This window comes from Sceloporus occidentalis, unplaced genomic scaffold (genome assembly GCF_023333645.1).
Source record: "Sceloporus occidentalis isolate IW3139 unplaced genomic scaffold, rSceOcc1.0.p SCAF_3, whole genome shotgun sequence".
In the NCBI taxonomy this organism is placed as follows: Eukaryota; Metazoa; Chordata; class Lepidosauria; order Squamata; family Phrynosomatidae; genus Sceloporus; species Sceloporus occidentalis.
The window spans coordinates 247,843,162-247,862,017 of NW_028316983.1; the positions used below are offsets into that span (position 1 = coordinate 247,843,162).

The 18,856-nt window shown below is 42.5% G+C and overlaps 1 protein-coding gene across 2 annotated transcripts in view; it reads left to right on the top strand.

Moving 5' to 3' along the window:
* Positions 1-18,856, top strand: part of LOC149317746 (protein EFR3 homolog A) — a 66,128-nt gene that overhangs the window by 33,291 nt on the left and 13,981 nt on the right. For both annotated transcript variants that reach the window (XM_089518140.1, XM_089518139.1), the window contains exons 9-17: positions 1,514-1,592; positions 3,027-3,162; positions 7,980-8,144; positions 9,655-9,769; positions 12,263-12,314; positions 14,452-14,624; positions 15,981-16,056; positions 17,036-17,197; positions 17,385-17,516. In XM_089518140.1, coding sequence (XP_089374266.1) covers positions 1,514-1,592; positions 3,027-3,162; positions 7,980-8,144; positions 9,655-9,769; positions 12,263-12,314; positions 14,452-14,624; positions 15,981-16,056; positions 17,036-17,197; positions 17,385-17,516 — 1,090 coding nt within the window. The remainder of the gene's footprint in view (positions 1-1,513; positions 1,593-3,026; positions 3,163-7,979; positions 8,145-9,654; positions 9,770-12,262; positions 12,315-14,451; positions 14,625-15,980; positions 16,057-17,035; positions 17,198-17,384; positions 17,517-18,856) is intronic.

An 18,856-nucleotide genomic window follows, 5' to 3' on the forward strand; every position in this document is an offset into this window, starting at 1 on the left:
AAATGTTACAGGAACAGGAGCATATTTTGTAAGGCAATAAATTGTAAATCCCTGGCAGGCTTGTAGGGATCTGGAGGTTATTTTAATAGTTTGGTTCAACAACAGATGGTCATCATCTTTACCTTCATGGGGTGGAATATCCTTGCAGAAACCTCCCCCCCCCCGGCTTTTTGTGGGAGATATGCAAGGCACCAGATCTTAACTTTCATAAAGAGTTCTGTAAAAAGCTTAAGAACCATTGTCAATTGGGCAGTTGTATTGGGGGGGGGGCAGGAGCCAAATTCCTTCCGCATGGGCCCCACTCCCAGCCCAAATACCTCCACTTTCCTCTGCAGTCCCTCTCAAACTGGTGACAGAAGGTGATACTACATTATTTCCTACCACCATTTACTGCAGAGTAAAACAGAGGTATTTGGCAGTAGTATGGGATTCTCAGTGTAGGTATAGGGGGGCTGGGAGTATTTCCATACATTTGGGGACTTTCTGTGTGGCTTGAGGGCTAAATTTGCTCAAAGTCGTGTTAATTAAAAAAAACCTTTAGGAGGAGGCTGGGGGGCTTGTTGGGTGGACTTTGGGTGTCCTGTCCTTAATCAGAGTGAGAATCATGGAGTCTTCCTGGTGTTATTCTGTTGCAACTCCCACCAACCCCTAGCCAGTGAAAGTAATGGTGAGGACTGTTGGAAGTTATATTCTTTACAAAATCCAGAGGGCCACACACATTATCTGTCCACGATTTAGGAGACCACCACACATTATATGTATGTTTGTCCTCCATAGTTGGTGTAATCTGTGCATATTTGCACCTTGGGCATCTGCATATGCTCTAGTTATGTGGGATCCTATTCCTTTCTTGCTCACTACCAGAGAGTAACTTGAGGAGTGAAATTGCAAATTGCCTAATCATGCACCCTTCAGATTTGTTGTTGTTGTTGTTGTTGTTGTTGTGTACCTCCAAGTCCTTTTTGACTTATGGGGACTCTAAGGAGAACCTGTCATGACACACTATGCGCAGGGTTTGTATCTGAGCATCTGTATAAAAATATGTTCTAAGAAGCATCTCTGAGGGACTCCTGTCTTATTCCAAGACATGCAGATCCTTTCAGTACAGTAAGTCTCCTTCCTCCTATTTCAGAGCATTTGAGAGCCTTGAGCACCACAGAGTGGGAGTTTTTATTTGAAAAGAATTAGCTGAAATAGAAAGGACAGGGATGGGATTTTCAGAGTTCTTGTCCTAGATATGCCAAAGACCATGAGCGCTCAAAAGCAGTGGGACCACCCAAATATACTGTGTGAAGGCAAGTGGTCTTCCACACATGAACCAGCCTTAAAATTGTGTCTTCTTAATTCTCACCAGTATTTTGTTGTTGAAATAAAAACATTGCTAACAAAGGCATTTCCTTTCACCTTTTTAAAAAATATTTATGCTTCATAATTATAGCCAGAGCAATATCATCTTTTCCAATGAAATTAGGTGTTTAATTAACAAAAACGATGGTTTTTCTTGTTTCAACAGACATTTAGGCCATCACAAGCTGTGGGATCCCAATGAATTTGCTGTCCATTGCTTTAAAATCATTATGTATTCCATACAGGTACTTTTTTCCTGTACCTTTGTCATAACAAAATTGCTTTTAGATTGGGCGGGTGGGGGATGTATGTGGCTGGAATCAGCATGTGTTGAGTGCAGTGCTGGAGAAAAAGAAATGGTTTTTCCCAATGTTTATGTTGCCGGAATATTTATTCTGAGCTTCATTATTTAACTCTCTCACCTCTCAGGTTCTCAGAAACCTTACGTTTTTATGATGAAGAAATTAATATTTTTTAAAACTGTATTTTGAATGTCCTGTATAGGAGTTTTGTGCCAAGCTGAAAACTTTCCTTTTCCATCAGCCTTTGGGAAATTATTTTTTAAAAAATTATATAGCATATCATACCTATAAAATGGACCATAGTTTCTGATTTTTCAGAACACATATCTACATATTAACATTAATGCATCTGAGGAATTAGACTGAAGTTTACGAAAGCTCATGCTGCCAATTTCTTTCTTTCAGTTAGTCTCAAAGGTGCTACGAGATCTCTCTACGTACTGATTCTACAGATTAACATGGCTATACCTTTTAATATTAACATTAAATTAGTTTTCATTACGTTTATTCTGACATTCAGCAATCTGGGCACCAGGCATATTATCAAGCAATTTTTTTCACTGTGGTCCAGAACACACTGCAGAAATAATCCAGTTTGAGGCTGCTTTTTAACTGGGAACTGTAGTTTTGTGAGATGTTTAGTCTTCTCTGTCAAAGAGCTCTGGTGCCACTATAAACTACAATTTCCAGGATTCCCTAGCACTGAGCCAGGGCAGTTAAAGTAGTCTCAAACTGGATTATTTCTGCAATGTGTTTTGGACGTGTGCCTACACTGTTTCTGTAGTTTAGAAGAAATCATTTTCACTAGTAACAGAGCCTGTGATTTATCATATATTGCTTTCATACATTTGTTTTAAAATGACATATTGTGTTCTTTAAGTTCTTTCTCTTAAACCCACACTGCCTTTTTTGGGACGACCAAAGAGTCAATCCTCTTGTCATGGACCTTTAAGGTGCCATTCTCATTTTATGTTATTCTTTCTGCCATTTATCATATTTCTTTCCTCCAGTTTATCATGTGACTCTTCTAAGGGCACTGTGTAGGGCAGATATTCATGTATAGTGGACCTTTGTTATCTGCTGGGGTTTGGTTCCAGGATCCCCCATGTATAACAAAATCCATGTATGTTCAAGTCCCATTAAATATAATGGCATAGAAAAATGGTATCCCTTATAAAAAATGGAAAACCAAGGTTTGATATTTGAAATTATACTTTTTTTGAACATTTTCAAACCATGTATAAGAAGGGGCGACTGTACTGTGTTCTTTACAGCATTTGTGACTGTTGGGTATTATTTGACATTATCATCTGTAAAACAAAGAAGGGCAATTCTGAAAGACTATAACGAGGTTTAAACGTTTCCTTCTGCTTCCAGGCGCAGTATTCCCATCATGTGATACAGGAGATTCTGGGGCATCTCGATAGCTGTAAGCGAGCCTCTCCTCGAGTCCGAGCAGGCATCATCCAGGTCCTGTTGGAGGCTGTGGCCATTGCTGCTAAAGGATCCATTGGTAAGTTTGATTAAAAGAATATTACGTACACTTAAAGCCTGGGAGAGCCAGTGTGGTGGAGTAGTCTGAGTGCTGGACTAGGACTCCGGGGTGTAGCTACACTGCAGAATTAAAGCACTTGTACTCCACTTCCACTGCCATGACTTATCCTACAGAACACTGGGATTTGTAAATTGATGAGGTATTCAGCCAGGTCTGTCAGAGTGCTCTGGTGCCTGAGGAAACTACAAATCCCAGGATTCTAAAGGGTAGAGTCATGGCAGTTAAAATAGTGTCAAGTTGCTTTAATTCTGCGATGTGGCTACACCCCAGAAGATTAGGTTCAAATCTTCACCTGACCATGGATACACATCGGGTGACTGTAGGCAATCCCCCCGCGCCCCCCCAACAAATCTAGAAAAGAAAACCCCATGACAGATGTGCCTTCGGAGTACCATAAATTGGAAATGAATGAAGGCATACAACAATAACCTTAAAGCCTGGGAAACTGAGGCAAGATCTAGTTGGCCATGGCAATGCAGATTAGACAGTGGAAACCTGGATTGTCTCTGGTCCTTATGTTTGCTTTTCTCTCCCTGTTACAGAGTACAGTACCTCCTTTTGACAGCTTTGGGTTTTTGTGTGCTACAGTTAATATATCTTTGTCAGTGGCTTGTGACAGGAAGCTATTCTAGTAAACAAAGGTGTGACTCAGTAGTTGTGTGAGAAGACATCTGTTCGCTGAGGGCAGGGATTCTTGAAGAAGTAATCACAGTGTGGAAGGACAAATTGCTGAGATGAAATACAGGATCTGTAGGCTCAGGCCTTCAGTGGAGTCCAGTGTAGAACTGGCAGGAAGAGTCAGATTTTCAAAGCAAAGCTGGGACTGGCAGAAGGATCCTGAAGCAAGGGGAATATGCTATGCCTAGAAAAGACAAACAGTGAAAACGAATGATTGCATGGTTTTTTGTGCAATAAATGGATTCTCAGGAAGCACTTTTTTGTGATGGTGCATTGCGTCAAACTCGCATGAAGAAAGACATAGGGACTGCTCACCCAGATGGTAAGGCTATCCATGCTCCTCAGTGCAGATGTAGTTGATGTGATTAATGAAGAGTGCTAACCTCAAGGAAGGTGATTCTTCCTCTTGATAGCTGTGGTTGTTTTTATATTTTATATAACCTGTTTTGTCTTGTTTTAAATTTTGACTGCTCCTGAAAGAGGAATTCACTCTAGCTGACCTGCTGATTAAACCAGTGTGATAGAATTGCTGCTTGTTGATCTGTTGTTGGTTTAGGTGTTATTTTCTTGAAATAAATTACTTTTTAAAATCTAGTTTGAATGCAGCATTCAGAGGGAGAATGCCATGAGTCCTTCAAATGAATTCTTTTCTTACCTTTGAGAAAAGCTTGGCTTGCTATTGCCTGTGATTCAGTTCATTGATTATATTAGTTGATACTTTTACCTATCCACAGCAGTGCATTGAAAACATATACTGTATATTGAAAAAGCAAGCTGCTGGTCACAGTTGGATTTTGTATAACTATACAAGTTTTCTCCCACTCTTCATCTTCAGAAGCAGACCAAGATGCAGTTGTTCATACATTACGCCAGCCCACGGTGAACAAACCAATGGCTTTGAGCAGTGGTTCTCAAATTTGGATGTCCAAATGATGTTGTATTTCAGTTCCCAGAAGCCCCAGCCAACATGGGGTTGATCAGGGATTCTAGGAGCTGTAGTCCAACGTCATCAGGGGATCCAGGGCTTGCAGTGATGTCTGAACTGCCCAACCATGGTTTGTAACTGCCTGGTATACTAGAAATGGGGAAAAATGGTTTGGTGTTAGCTGTAGTTTATGTAATGTCAGATGACAATTGTGCCATATACTTCGCTTCCAGAAATAATTATAAAGAGCTGGGAATTCAGAGGAGAAGGACAATGGAAGCAGGAAAGCAGCTTTAAATTTTAGAGGATGAAACAATAATTTGACTTCAGAACTGTTTAGCACAAACCATAGTTTAACATTAGGCATGTGCTGGGCCCAAGCAAGATAGAACATAGAAATAATTAATTCGAAAATGGCTGTGCATTGAGTAATCTTGGTATGGAGTACTTATTGTACTTATTGTACCTATTCTCCCTGAATAGGATGAGCACACCCTGTCCCATTCTTGCTTTGTAATGTATAGTTTTAAATTGTGAATTGTATGTTTTTTATTGATTTGTTGTATCGTAATTGTATTGTATTTTATACTGGGTTGTGATCCCGCCTCGATCCATCTGGGAGAGGTGGGGAAATATAAATAATAATAATAATAATAATAATAATAATAATAATAATAATTATTATTATTATTACTTGAAATATTATTGGTGTCAATTTACAGTTCCTAATTTAGCAGTATAAGACTTTAAGTTAACTAATAACATTTGAACTCGTAAACTCTTCTGAGAACTAAACCTGTTTCTGCAAAACTTAAAGTTTCTAGAAAAAGATTGCTTGAGGATTTCTTGACAGAAAGGTTAACAGTTATAAAATGAAATACACGGGAGCTCAAAATTAAGAGAAATAGTTCAAAGTCTCTGGAATTCATGGCCAAGGGAGGCCAGACTCCGTTGTCCTTCTGATAGGAGGCAAAAATATTTTTATGTAGTTGTTGTGTTACTAAAGAAGGTACTAATCTAGGATTGGTTGCAATACACTGGTCCATCTTTATAGCTGAATTTATACCTATTTTAAAATACGTGTTCATAGTCTTGATTGAATCTAGTGGAGATTCTTCTGGCAGTTGAATTATCTCACCATCCATGACTCATAATCCAAAACTGCATCATAAAATGGTAGGGTTTATACTCCATGCACAGAAGGTACACTGCTTCAGCTTCAAGTTCAGCAAAAATCAAGTAGCAAGAACTAGTGCCAGCCAAAGAAAGCAGTAGAAAGAAAAGACCATTTTGAACCCTGTATTTCTGTGGTTGGGAATGAAAGTGTTCTCTGCATGCCAAGATGGGGTGGAGGGGGGGGGCTCAGGTCTCCCAGGAACCATGAAAACCCTGGTGAAAAATGTAGAAAAAATGGGCAGAGAAAAAAGAAAATTCCAGCTGGTTGCTGGGCAGACTGAGGAGCAAGTTTGGTGGCTCTGGATTCTTGCAGATGTAGTAGTGCCCAGGAGGAAGATGGGGGGGGGGGGGGGCTAGAAGTTGGGAAAACATTTATTTCATGTATTAACATAACTTGATGTGCTAGTGGGCCTCCATCCTCACAGAGGAGTTTGTAGAAGCATGCACTCAGGGAGTGATATGCAGAAACTCACCTGTAACACTAAAGAAAGAAATGTACCCAGGAACTGAAAGTTACCAAAGAAGCTAAGCAAACACTTTGTGATGAATTAGTAGAGAAGCCTATGACTTTATAATAATATAGTATATTGAATATTTTGGATTGTTCCCTTTTTGTCTTTTATTTATTCCATTTTCCTGTTTAGTCTGACTGGAGCATTCTTGTTTTTAATAATGATGACTTATACTGATTATAGATTTTTGTGGGTTCTTCGGGCTCTGTGGCCATGTTCTAGAAGAGTTTATTCCTGACGTTTCGCCAGCAGTTGAATGAAGATGCCAGCCACAGATACTGGCAAAACATCAGGAATAAACTCCTCTAGAAAAAAGGCCACAGGGCCCAAAAACCCCACAGAAATCTATGGATGCCTGCCACGAAAGCCTTCGACTTCACAGTTATACTGATTGTAAAAAATATACTTAAAAGAGACAGATAAGAATGCAGAATTTCTGTGAGGATTCTTGGGAGGAAGGATTCCTAAAATTTCTGTCCTTTATGTTCTGGGTTCAGTTATTTTAGCAACCCTGCTGAGGCCTCTATTTCCTTGCTTTGCCACCTGACCTTTGAATGGGATGTTGGTGTCAATTGTGAGTTTTTCATCTGTGTATTGATCAGGGAAGAGGGGGAAAGCTTGCATTAAAGTACTAGCCAGACCATTTCTTCCCAGAAGCCGTTCAAAGGGTCTTTTGAATGAATGTTTATCACGTGAGGCAGAGGAACTAGCAGAGGAAACAAAAGCAATTTTCTGAATCAGATGGGGTTGCAAATGTAATAAGGTTGGTGGACATTTGGCAGAAGAGCCCCATTCTACAAAAGCTGGGAGGAAAGTGTCAAGATTATGCCTTTCTTCTCTGTTGAACTTAGCTTATATGTACCTGCTCATCTGACAGTTTCACTTTATGGTGCTAGACAGACAGTCACATTTCCCATCTGCCATGCTCTATGGCTTATTGTTCTGCCCAAAAATGAACTGAGAAATCTCTTCTTCTGCCAATTTATGAGCATGTAAACCCTGTTGCAGGATTTTCTTTGCCAGAGTTTTTCAGAGGAGGTTTGCCATTGCCCTCCTCTCAGGCTGAGAGAGTATGACATGCCCAAGAATTCCATGGTTGAGCAGGGATTCAAACCATATCGTCTCAGAGTTCACATCCAGCAGTCTAACCAGGGCATTATGTTGGTTCTTAAAATTTATTTTAGAGGAGATTTGCCGTGGTCTTCCTCTGAGGCTGAGAATGTGTGACTTGCCAAGGTCACCCAGTGGTTTTGCATGGCTGAGTGGGGATTCAGACCCTGGACTTCTGGAGGCTTAGTCCAACACTCAAAACCACTACGCCATATTGGCTGTCTTGTTACAACACAGTGGGGATATTTTTAAAATAGCTGGAGGCAAGATTTTTAGGCTCAGTGACGGTGTGTAGGTGATTTTGATTTCTGGTGCAGTAAAGGCACATCCTCCCAGAAAGATTCAGATTGTGACATTTGTCACCCATTGTGCAGGTCCAACTGTCCTGGAGGTGTTCAACACACTGCTGAAGCACCTGACCCTAAGTGTGGATTTCGAATTGGGCAACAGACGGGATTCTGAAGGCAGCGTCGGCCTTACCACTTCCCCAAAGGAGAACGATGAAAAGATTGTGCAGAATGCCATCATACAAACTATTGGTGAGTCAGTTAGCCCCACAATAAAGTCTAACTTTGCATATGTGTACCATTTTGTTTATTACATTTTCATCTTGCCTTTACAAAAAGGTCAAGTCATCAGTGTCTCTCTCTTCCCAGAAAACAGTCTTGGATTCAATTCTTGTTTTTGGCTTCAAAAATAATTGTTAATGGGGCTTGGAAAAATTGTCTTAACTGGACAAGTGGCTCAGAATTGCTCATAGAATCATTGGTTCTAGAGTTGGAAGAGACCCCAATGGCCATACAATCCAACCCCAATCTGCCATGCAGAAATACACAATCAAAGCTATCCCAGTAGATGGCCATCCAACTTGTTTAAAAAAGAAGGAGACTCCATCACTCCACCAGCAGCATCTTCCATGGTCAAACAATTCTTACTATCAGAAAGTTCTTCCTACTGTTTAGGTGGAATATCTTTTTCTATAGTTTGAATCCTTTTTTCCGTGTCCTAGTCTCTGGAGCAGCAGTAACCAAGCTTACTCCATCCTCAGTATGACAGCCTTTCAGACATTTAAACATGGATATCATGTCCCCTTTTTACCTTCTCCAGTCTAAACATACCTAGCTCCCTAAATTGCTCCCCGCACAGATTCTAGATCTTTCACCAGCCCTTTTAGCTATTTCTGATGAAGGGGGAGGAAAAGCTAAATGAGGTGGCCTCCTTGAATTTCCAGAATCCTGTCTTTGGGCTGGCCCCTCCTTACTTATCAGACCTTCTTTCTCCTCACCTTCCCACTAGGGCCCTCCGTTCTGGTAGTCAAGGTCTGCTGTCCCAGCCCAGGATTTCCTCTGCCCCATCTAGGATTCACCCCTTCTCACTCGCTGCCCCTCACTCCTGGAACCTTCTTCCCCCGCGAGCAAGAGCCATCACTTCTTTAACCAGCTTCAAAAAGGAGTTGAAGACCATCCTGTTCAGAGAAGCCTTCCCAGGCATTGCATAACTGTCACTTGCTATTTGATGTTTCTTTGTTGTCTGCTTTATTGAACCATTTCCTGTATTGCTATGTATTTTATATGTACAGTGGGTCCTCGCCTTACGCAGGGATCTGTTCCGGATCCCTCCACGTAAGGTGATTTCTGCCTATGCTCAAGCCCCATTGGAAACAATGGGGCTCATGCACGGTGGCGCAGCGGCGCGCAGGGCGCAGCGGGGGGGCGCGCCCATTCAATGGAATGGGATGCGCCGCCCCTTCTGCCCCACGCGCGCCCCGCGGCTTGAGCACGTATGCTCAAGCCGCATATGGTGCGCCCGCATATGGCATGGGCGCGCTGTATTATCCTACTAGAAAGGCCCCTTCCCCTCCACCACTCCCTTCTCCTTTTGTGTCGTGTCTTTTTAGATTGTAAGCCTGAGGGCAGGGAACTGTCCCATTAAAAAGATTGTATGTACAGCGCTGAGTAAATTTACAGCGCTTTATAAATAAAGGTTAATAATAATAATAATAATTTGGGTGGAAAATTTTAGTTCTTTCCTTTCCATTCCATCCCATAGGTTTCTTTGGAAGCAACCTGCCAGATTATCAGCGCTCTGAGATTATGATGTTCATAATGGGGAAAGTGCCTGTCTTTGGGTCAGTGTTGCAGACACTGGACACCAGTCAGCTTGGGTTTGTATCTCCTCTTTCTTCTCTTTGCTGTTTGTTTGCACTGTTAAACCTTGCTTGTAATGCTGTTTCTCTTTAAAAAGTTTTTGTTGATATTAATTATTAGTATTACTGATGTTATATTTATAGAGCTAGTGGGAATAGGTGGAATTGCAGGAGGTAGGCTGTTAGCATCATGGAACTGAAAGGGACTCCATGGGCCTTGTAGTGCAACCCTTTTCCATGCAAGAACACACAACAGAAGTACTCCTGAGAGATGCCCATCCAACTTCTATTTAAAGACTTCCAATAAAAGAGAGTCCAGCATTCTCCAAGGAAATCTATTCCAACTCTCAAGTAGCTCCTTTGGTCAATTTCTTCCTAATTTTAGGTGGAATGTCTTTTCTTGTCATTTAAATTCATTGGTACATTGTCAAGTCTGCAGTAGCAGAAAATAAGCTTGCTACATGATGTTCCTTCAGATATTTAAATATGATTTTCATCCCACTTCTCAGTGTTCTCTTCTCCATGCTAAACATAACCAGCTCCCTAAGCCATTCCTCATAGGGCTTGGTTTCCAGACCTTTAACCATTTTGGTAGCCCTTCCCTGAACTGGAAGAGCTGGAGCAGAAGAAGTGGAGGGTCACAAGTCCAATTCCAGTTGCTTGTCCAGTCTTAGTGCCCCTGGAAATATTTCCAGTTCTGCCTTCTGCTGCTTCCTTAACATCCTGGAAACCTGTTGAGGCAGTAAACCAGAACTATCATGTAGGCAGAGCCAAGAAGGTCTCAGGAGATCTGTAACATGTGTGCCTCTGCTGCTCTAGCTTTTTCCCATGTATTGCCTGCCAGTGCTGCCTATTTCTGATTGCATTGCAAGATAGGTAGAGAAATGCAATGCCAGCAGTAGCTTCTGTGTTGAATATGCAACACAGTGACAGCCCTTGTGCCATTAGACCTGAGGCCAGTATGTCAGGAATTACTATCCAGTGCTTTCTGCCATTCCAAGCAACTAACAGGTTCCCGTATCCTGTATGATCCCTGTATCTTCAGGAGCTATGTTCCTGGACTTACAATGGGAAACGCAAAACTGTAGATAATAGTGAACCCTATTGAAATGAATTACTTAGAGTCATGCTCGAGGACCTAGAGATTTCTAGAGAGAAATCTCTCTGAGCGTTTCTAGGTCCTCCAGTATGACACTGTGGTTAACTTCTGCCAGAAGCATTTAAGCAGCAGTTGCTCTGGTGGCGCGTTGCTATTGCTATAGCTTTTCGGGCATATGTAAGTGAAACTGCAGATACCGGTCCCACAGATACAGGGGTCGTACTGTATTCATAAACAAAGTATGAATCATTGCCGGGGATGTGATGTTACATCTCCCATTATGATTCTAAGCTGAAATGTTAATGGATGTCCCTGAACACAAGCCTCTTGGGTTGTCTTTTTCCTCACAATGACATCTTGCAGACAGGTACAGGAAAAATAACCCATGTTTTTTGCTAGTTGGGCCTTTTGTATTGAAAAGTGCATTGAGGGATGAGTTTAGTGGGCAGCTTGCCTGTAATGGATTGTGACTTGCATAGGGTGAGTGTGGCTGGCAGCAACATTACTGCAAAGATGACCATCCCCTATAAGGACAGCTTAATGAGCTGGGTAAGTTTATCCTGGAGGTGACATGATAACCATGTTATTACCTATAAAGCCCTAAATGGCTTGGGCCCAGGGTACTTGGAGGACTGCCTCTCCCCATATAATCCACCCTGCACTCTTAGGTCAGGAGAGAAACATCTCCTAACAGTTCCAGATGTTGGTTATGCTGCTGCAAGGAGGGCATATTCTGTTTCAGCCCCTCAACTCTGGAACTCTCTCCCCAATGAGCTCCGCATGTCCAGTTCCCTTGATGTATTCAAGAAAAACTTGAAGACTTATCTATTCTGCCAAGCTTTCCCTCCATGAACCTTGTTGTCATTCTTCTCCCCTGAAATTGTGATGTATTCCACCTTTTAGCCTTTTGTATAAATGTTGATGTTACGTTTTACTGTGATTGTTGTTGTACATTGTTGTTTTTAACTGGTTTTATTATTGTTGTGAACCGCTATGATCTATGGAATAGCGGTATATAAATAAATTTTATTATTATTATTATTATTATTATTATTATTATTATTATTAAATATTTGAAAAGGAATCATATCGAAGATGGAGCAAGCTTGTTTTCTGTTGCTCCAGAGACTTGAACTTTGAGCAATGGATTCAAATGACAGGAAAAGAGATTCCATTTAAACATTAGGAAGAACTTCCTGAGGGTAAGAGCTGTTTGAGAGTGGAAAATGCTGTCTTCGATGGTGATGGAGTTTCCTTCTTTGGAAGTTTTCATACAGAGGCTGGATGGTCATCTGTCAGGAATGCTTTCATTGTGCATTCTTGTGTGCCAAGGGCTGGACTAGGAGCTGGGCCTTGAAGCATTATTTCTGGTTCTGAACTATGCATTTTCCTCTGCTTTTCTCTCCCTGTAGCGAACTGGGAACCAGGAGGATTCAGATCATGTTGCTGAGGTCTTTGCTGATGGTAGGCCTGATCTTGGTTCTACTCATAGATTTAGTGGAAGGGAATGTCAGCCTTCAGTGGTACAGACAGTGTCAGCCAGCCTCCCCTAACCCCTTGACTGAGAAAGATGGGAGCTGTAGCTCAGCACATCTGAAATAAATCACATTAGGAAAGATTAGTATAGACTTTCTCTCCTAAACAGGAAACAAGGTTAATTCTTAGGCTTTATTTCAGTTGGGAAATAAAGAGGGAAGCCACACAGGATTGTGTAGTTTCTCCCATCTCTTTGCTGGTGGGCATCTCAGGCCCACACTCCCTACATTTTTGGGTACAATATTTCTCATGAGAAGATAAGCACGCATGGTCCACCTTGGGGTAGAGAGGTCCCCGAGGACACAATTCCTGGTCAGACATGGAATTCTCAGGCATGTAGTTACTGGGGGTGGGAGAGGGGGCAAAATGGGACTACTGCCTCTCCAAAGAAAAATTCTGTTGCCCAAGGGGAATTTTCCTTCAGTCCCCAAATTTTTAGCATTACAGAAACTTCAGTGGACCATTTAGAAACTCAGGTTATGCATCCAAAGCAAAGGGGCAAGCAAATAGAAGCATTCTAGGTGTGAAGAACGTTCACTTTCTCACACTCTGCAATGCTAGAAATTTGGAGATTGGAGGAAGATTTCACAAGGGAGGGATTCTTATTTCATGGGGTGGCTGCTATTATTTTGTCCTCGTCCCCCCTGCCATTTGAGTTGCAGCCCTGCTTCATACAGTGCTGGGGATGGGGGGAGGTCACACCAAGGTATGGTATTTGGATCTCTTCCCCAAATAGGGAAGAGGAAAGGGAAGCAAGTCAAAAGTCCCAGGCTATATACAGGACTGCTACCTGAGTGATCTGGGGTAAGAAAAGGGCAGCAATTTGTTGTGAGTCAGTGTTTCCAGAAGCCAGTAGAGACCCAGTCTTGGACTCATCTTGCTGCTGTAAATACTGGCCAACAGCAAGATGAGGAAGAATTTCTTCTCCTTCCAGTCTCTAATCAGAAACTCCTTTCTCTCCCCAAGAAAGCAAGGTTTCAGAGAGAGGTGGGCTGGGTGGAGGGGGGGGGGGGGTTCTCAGGTGAGTGGGGAGCCAATTTTGGGTGGGCCAGAGGAGGCCTACAGGTCCCCTTTCCTGTTTAATATCCTTCAGCCTTCCCCCATTTACTTATTCTCCTGCCTCTTCCCCAGAAATAGGTCTGAAGGTGACTTACAAAGTTAAAACAATTACAGCATAGACAGAAGCACACCAAGGATTGTCACGAACCTTTAATTAAAACTGTCTATAATGTTTCTCCCTTCCCCGGAGGCTGGGGCTGGGCGGGCTGCTGCAGCCAATCCTGGTTTGTGTGCCTTATATTAATAGTTTAAATAGTTTAAATGAGTTTAACCTGCCTGGAAAAAAAAGGAGGGGGGTTGTTTAGTCTACTTGCCCTGTGAAAGGACAGACAGTATAACACAAGGGATGAAGCTCTGACCACTTTTCAGAATCACCAAAAGGCACCAGATCACTCCTGATCTTGGAAGCTAAGCAAGGTCAGCCTTAGTTGGTTCTCAGATGGGAGACTGCCAAGGAAGAACCAAGTGCTGTAGAAAAGCCTATGAAATTCATGAAGTCGCCATAAATCGACAGGCGACTTGATGGTATTTCTTTCCCAGATAGTGAAGAGGAAAGGGGAATGAGTCAGAGGTCCCAGGATATAGACATATTATTTATATATTTATAAATATTATAAATATTATTTATTTATAAGGATACACACACACACACACACACAGAGGACTGCTACCTGAGTGATGTGGGGTAAGAGAAGGGGCAGTGATTTGTTGTTGTTTCCTAAAGAAAACAGTGAAAAAGCAATGTAGCATAGTATGAGAAGTCCTTTCTTTAAACCAGATGTGTTGGATTACAACACATCTGGAAGACAGCAGGTTGGTTGAGAAGGGCTGCTTTCCGGTGTGCAGAGCCTAGCTGGGGACCAATCCAGCCCTCAGATTATTTGATTTTAGGATTTGGCATGCAAACTCACTTCTATCAGATGGTAGCCCCTTTGTTTACTGCTGTTGATTTTCATGAATGATGTTTGCCTCAGCATCACTTGCTTGACTTGAACTTTCCCACCAGGTCACCTCTGGGTACAATGCCAAAAGCATTGCAACAGTCATGTCGGCCCCGTTTCTGGATCCGCTGCTGTCCTCTTCTCTCATGGAGGACTGTGAGCTCCGGCAACTGGTCCTGGAAATATTACACAATCTTATTGATCGCCATGACAACAGAGCCAAACTTAGAGGAATCAGGTAGGATGCTCTGGGGATGAAATCAGTTGTAAGTAATGCTTTTATGTTAGACATTCTTAGCCATTGTTAATCTGAGGTTGAAATAACCTTTTGTTTTTAAAGACTTGCTATTTCTAATTTGAGGTGTTAAAATGATCCTACTCTCCACAGGAAATATTCTGGGTGCTCTACATGAAGAATAAAAACGGCAGTCTACAAAGCTGCAATATTTCATCACCGTCTGTCAAAAATGTGTACTGGAAAATAGTCCCTAATTGATGATCTTAAGTGTTATCATGCTTAGAAGAAACTGTGTGGTGTAGTGGTTTGAGTGTTGGACTAGGACAGTAGGTTCATATCCGACTTCACCATGGAAATCTACTGGGTGACTTTGAGCGAGTAACACTCTCTCAGCCTCAGTGGAAGGAAGAGGAAAACCCTCTTGGAACAAATTCTGCCAAGAAAACACCATGATAGGTTTGCCTTAAGGTTGTCATAAATCAGAAATGATTTGAAGGCACACAACGGCAATAACATAGATGAAACACAACTCTGTCTCTACCTGGAGTCTTGGGATGAATGAGAAACAACAAGCTGAGACAATCTAAATAAGAGAGAAGTGATCTGTAAAAAGGTGTCAGGTGAACAGAGGGTAGAGTCGTACTCCCCTTTAAGGATCACGTACATGGATCGAGGTCTTTCTGAGCTTGTTACTAATGGAGAAAGCTGAGGTGATAGTAGCCAGGAGTGCTTTTCTCCAGCGGAGGCTGGTACTTCCTGCCCCTTCAGGAGAGGGCAGACCATGTGTAATTTACCCATCCACTGGTGACATCCAGGCTGGACTACTGTAATTCACTTGACATGGGGCTGCCTTTGAAAACTGTTCAGAAAGTTTACATGGTACAGAATGTGGTGACGAGGGTACTGTTGGAAGTAGACAGCCACCAATATATGTGGCACCTCTACTGTCCTGGTTACATTGGTTTCCGCTGTGTTTGCAGACCCAGTTTAAAGTTCTGCAGCCCTTTAAAGTGTATTTTTAGAGCCCTAAGTGGCTACTTCATTTCAGCCTACCTGCACAATAAAACTCTGCTTCTAAAGCCCAGCATATGTGCACTGAAGAAGTGGATTGACACATCTGTGCATCTGAAAAAGCAGATTGATAGCCATGAAAGCTCACACTAAAATAAATCGGTTAATGTCAAAGGTGCTTCATTTCCCCCTTCTCTTCTAATACTGTAGCATGCTTAATCCCAGATTTAGAAGAATTGGAAATATATTTATGTAATTTATGGCTAGCTTCCATCTTTCGCTCAGCAACCTCTGATTATTGTTGAGGTTATTTTATTAAGCCGTCTTTGTGTGTTACATTTTCAGGATAATACCTGATGTATCTGACCTGAAGATCAAGCGAGACAAAATTTCACGGCAAGACGTGAGCTTCATGAAGAAGGTAATGCCAAGAACAGGCCCATTTTCATTGAAAAGCACACACAGCAGCCACCTTTCTTTTCTGGGTTGTTTCTGCATCCCTTAAAACGTAACCCAGATTACACTCTCAATGCTACCTTGAATTCTATGTGAACATAAGAAGAAGATATAAGTATTTGTTATGCTTAGTCTGATTACTTGTCCCCATGGCCTAGTATGTATCTCTAGTGCCTCAGGTAGAGGGAAGTAGCCTTTCTCACTAAGATAGTTGCAGCTATGGACTGTACTGCGTTATTGATGTGTGCTCACTGGGGTAATGTGATGCTTTTGGATAACATGAATCATTAAATAAAGCTGCTAATGAGATGTTACGGGTAAAAGGAGGAGATAAAGTTATATCAGGGAAAGGGACACTGTATGAACAAATTAGGAAGGAGTTCCTGGTAGTAAAAGCTCTTTGGCAATGGAATGGGCTCTCCTTCTTTACAGCTCTTTAAACAGAAGTTGGATGGGCATCTCTCAGGAGTACTTCAGCTGTGCCTTCTTTCATGGCAGGATATTGTGGCCCTTAGATGACCCTTGTGGTCCCTTCCAACTCTATGATTCTAACCTATCAAGTGATATCACATAGAGTCAGCTCTCTGGTTTGTCTAGATGAATATTGATTACGTTGTTTGGCAGCTGTTCTCCAAGGCAGAGATCTTGCTGCTCCCTGAAATTCTGTTTTACCTGGAGACATAAGAAACTGAAGACCCTACAGGGCTGGTGTCCTATTGATGATCCAAGACTTTCTAGGGAGGAGAGGGGTTGTTTAGGTGGTATAGGCACCATAGTCAGCAGCCTAGAGAGAGTGTGCTAGTAGCAGTTGGTGACCAGATCATAAATGACTGTTAAGCAAAGAGGTACAAAAAAGCAAGGAAGGTTTTCTTAAGCATCTTCTCTTAGCACTGAGAAATCGTCTCTAGCCCCTTTGTTTCATGAGTCTTTTCTGTCTTCTGCAGCATGGCCAACAACTTTATAGGCATGTTTACTTGGGCTGCAAAGAAGAGGACAATGTGCATAAGAATTTCGAGCTGCTCTATACCTCTCTCGCTCTGATAACAATTGAACTAGCAAATGAAGAAGTGGTCACTGACCTCATTCGCCTAGCCATTGCATTGCAGGTATGTAGGGAGGGACAGAATGGTGGGGGGGGGGGGGGCGTGGAGAATGATATAGGATGCATATTTTTGCTATAAAACATGTGTGGTGCACATTAGTGCCTGGTTTGGTCTGGTGTCTCCAGGAAAATATGTTAAGGCCATGTCCATCATTTTCACTCTTCTCCTGTTTGACTTTTGTTCCTCTAAGGATATGGCCATACTTAATGAGGACAACTTGCCAATGTTTAACCGCTGCAGCATTATGGCGCTGGTCGCTGCATACCTCAACTTCCTGAGTCAAATGATTGCTGTGCCTGCCTTCTGCCAGCACATCAGCAAGGTGGGTAGCTGTGCCTTCCAAATTCGTCTCCTGGAATGAGGAATCAGACTCTTGGGGACCACTCTCAGCCAGTCCTCGCATGGAATGTGTGGTTTTATTGTTCTCTATTTAATTTAATTCTTTATACAGCCCTGGAACTAAGCAAGTGAAGAGATTTATATCAATACTTTGCAATAGTAAAATAAATAAATAAATAAAAATTGCTCACCACATACACCCTTCACAAGTTGTCAAAGTCTGTTAGGGCATTGGCGCCACCATGTAATAAGGATTTCCCAGTGGTGCAGTACAGTCCGTCCTCGCCTTACGCGGGGGATCCATTACGGATCCCGCCGCGTAAGGCGAATTCCGCCTATGCTCGAGCCCCATTGGAAACAATGGGGCTCGTGCACAGTGGCGCGGCGGCGCGGGAGCGCACGGGGCGCAACGGGCACGTGCGCCCATTCAATTGAATGGGATGCGCCGCCCCTTCCACCCTGCATGCGCCCCGCGGCTTGAGCGCGTATGCTCAAGGCCGCGTATGGCGCGCCCACGTATGGCGCAGGCGCGCTGTAGTTAGAGTGATGGTCTGAAGGCGAATGCCAGTCTGCTAGCCATTAGCTGCTGGTCCACTGTGAATTTTAGGGAGAGAAAGAAACAACTGATAAGAATATTGCACAGATATGGTGCTGGCCTCCAGCATACTGAGGAATAAAAGTGCCGGCCCTCTGCATTAAAGAGCTTGAGAAGGACTCATAGTACTGGATGAGGACTGGGAAGACCCAGGTTCCAATCTCCATTCAGCCATGGAGTTCTCTGGCTCACTTTAGACAATCACAGTCTCTTTGCTTGACCCACATCACAGGATTGTTGTGAGGATAAATTGTTGTGGAGAACTGCTTTGAGCTTCTCATAGGAAAGACTGGATAAAATCTGTAATAATAAATTAAGAGTGGGATGTCAGATCATTGTCTATATAGCCCAAAGAAATAAGTATCATTCAAGTGTGTAGAGCTCTTTCTCTCCCATGTGTCCACACATACACATACACACCACTGAAAGACATACTCTAACTCAGATTTATCAGGAAGCATTTTGGTATACTTTGATTAATATTTCATATAGATTCCAGGAGTTGGCCCAGCCTGTGAGCTACCAGGTTGCCCTTACTTGTTCTTACCTATTATGCTAAGGGGGACATCAAAGCTGTTGGTATTGTGTGCCTTCAAGTTGTCTCCATCTTACAGTGACCCTAAGGCAACTCTATAATGGGGTTTTCTTGGCCTAAGAGTATGTGACTTGACCAAGGTCACCCTGTGGGTTTCCATGGCTGAGCAAGTAGTCAGATCCTGGTCTCCAGA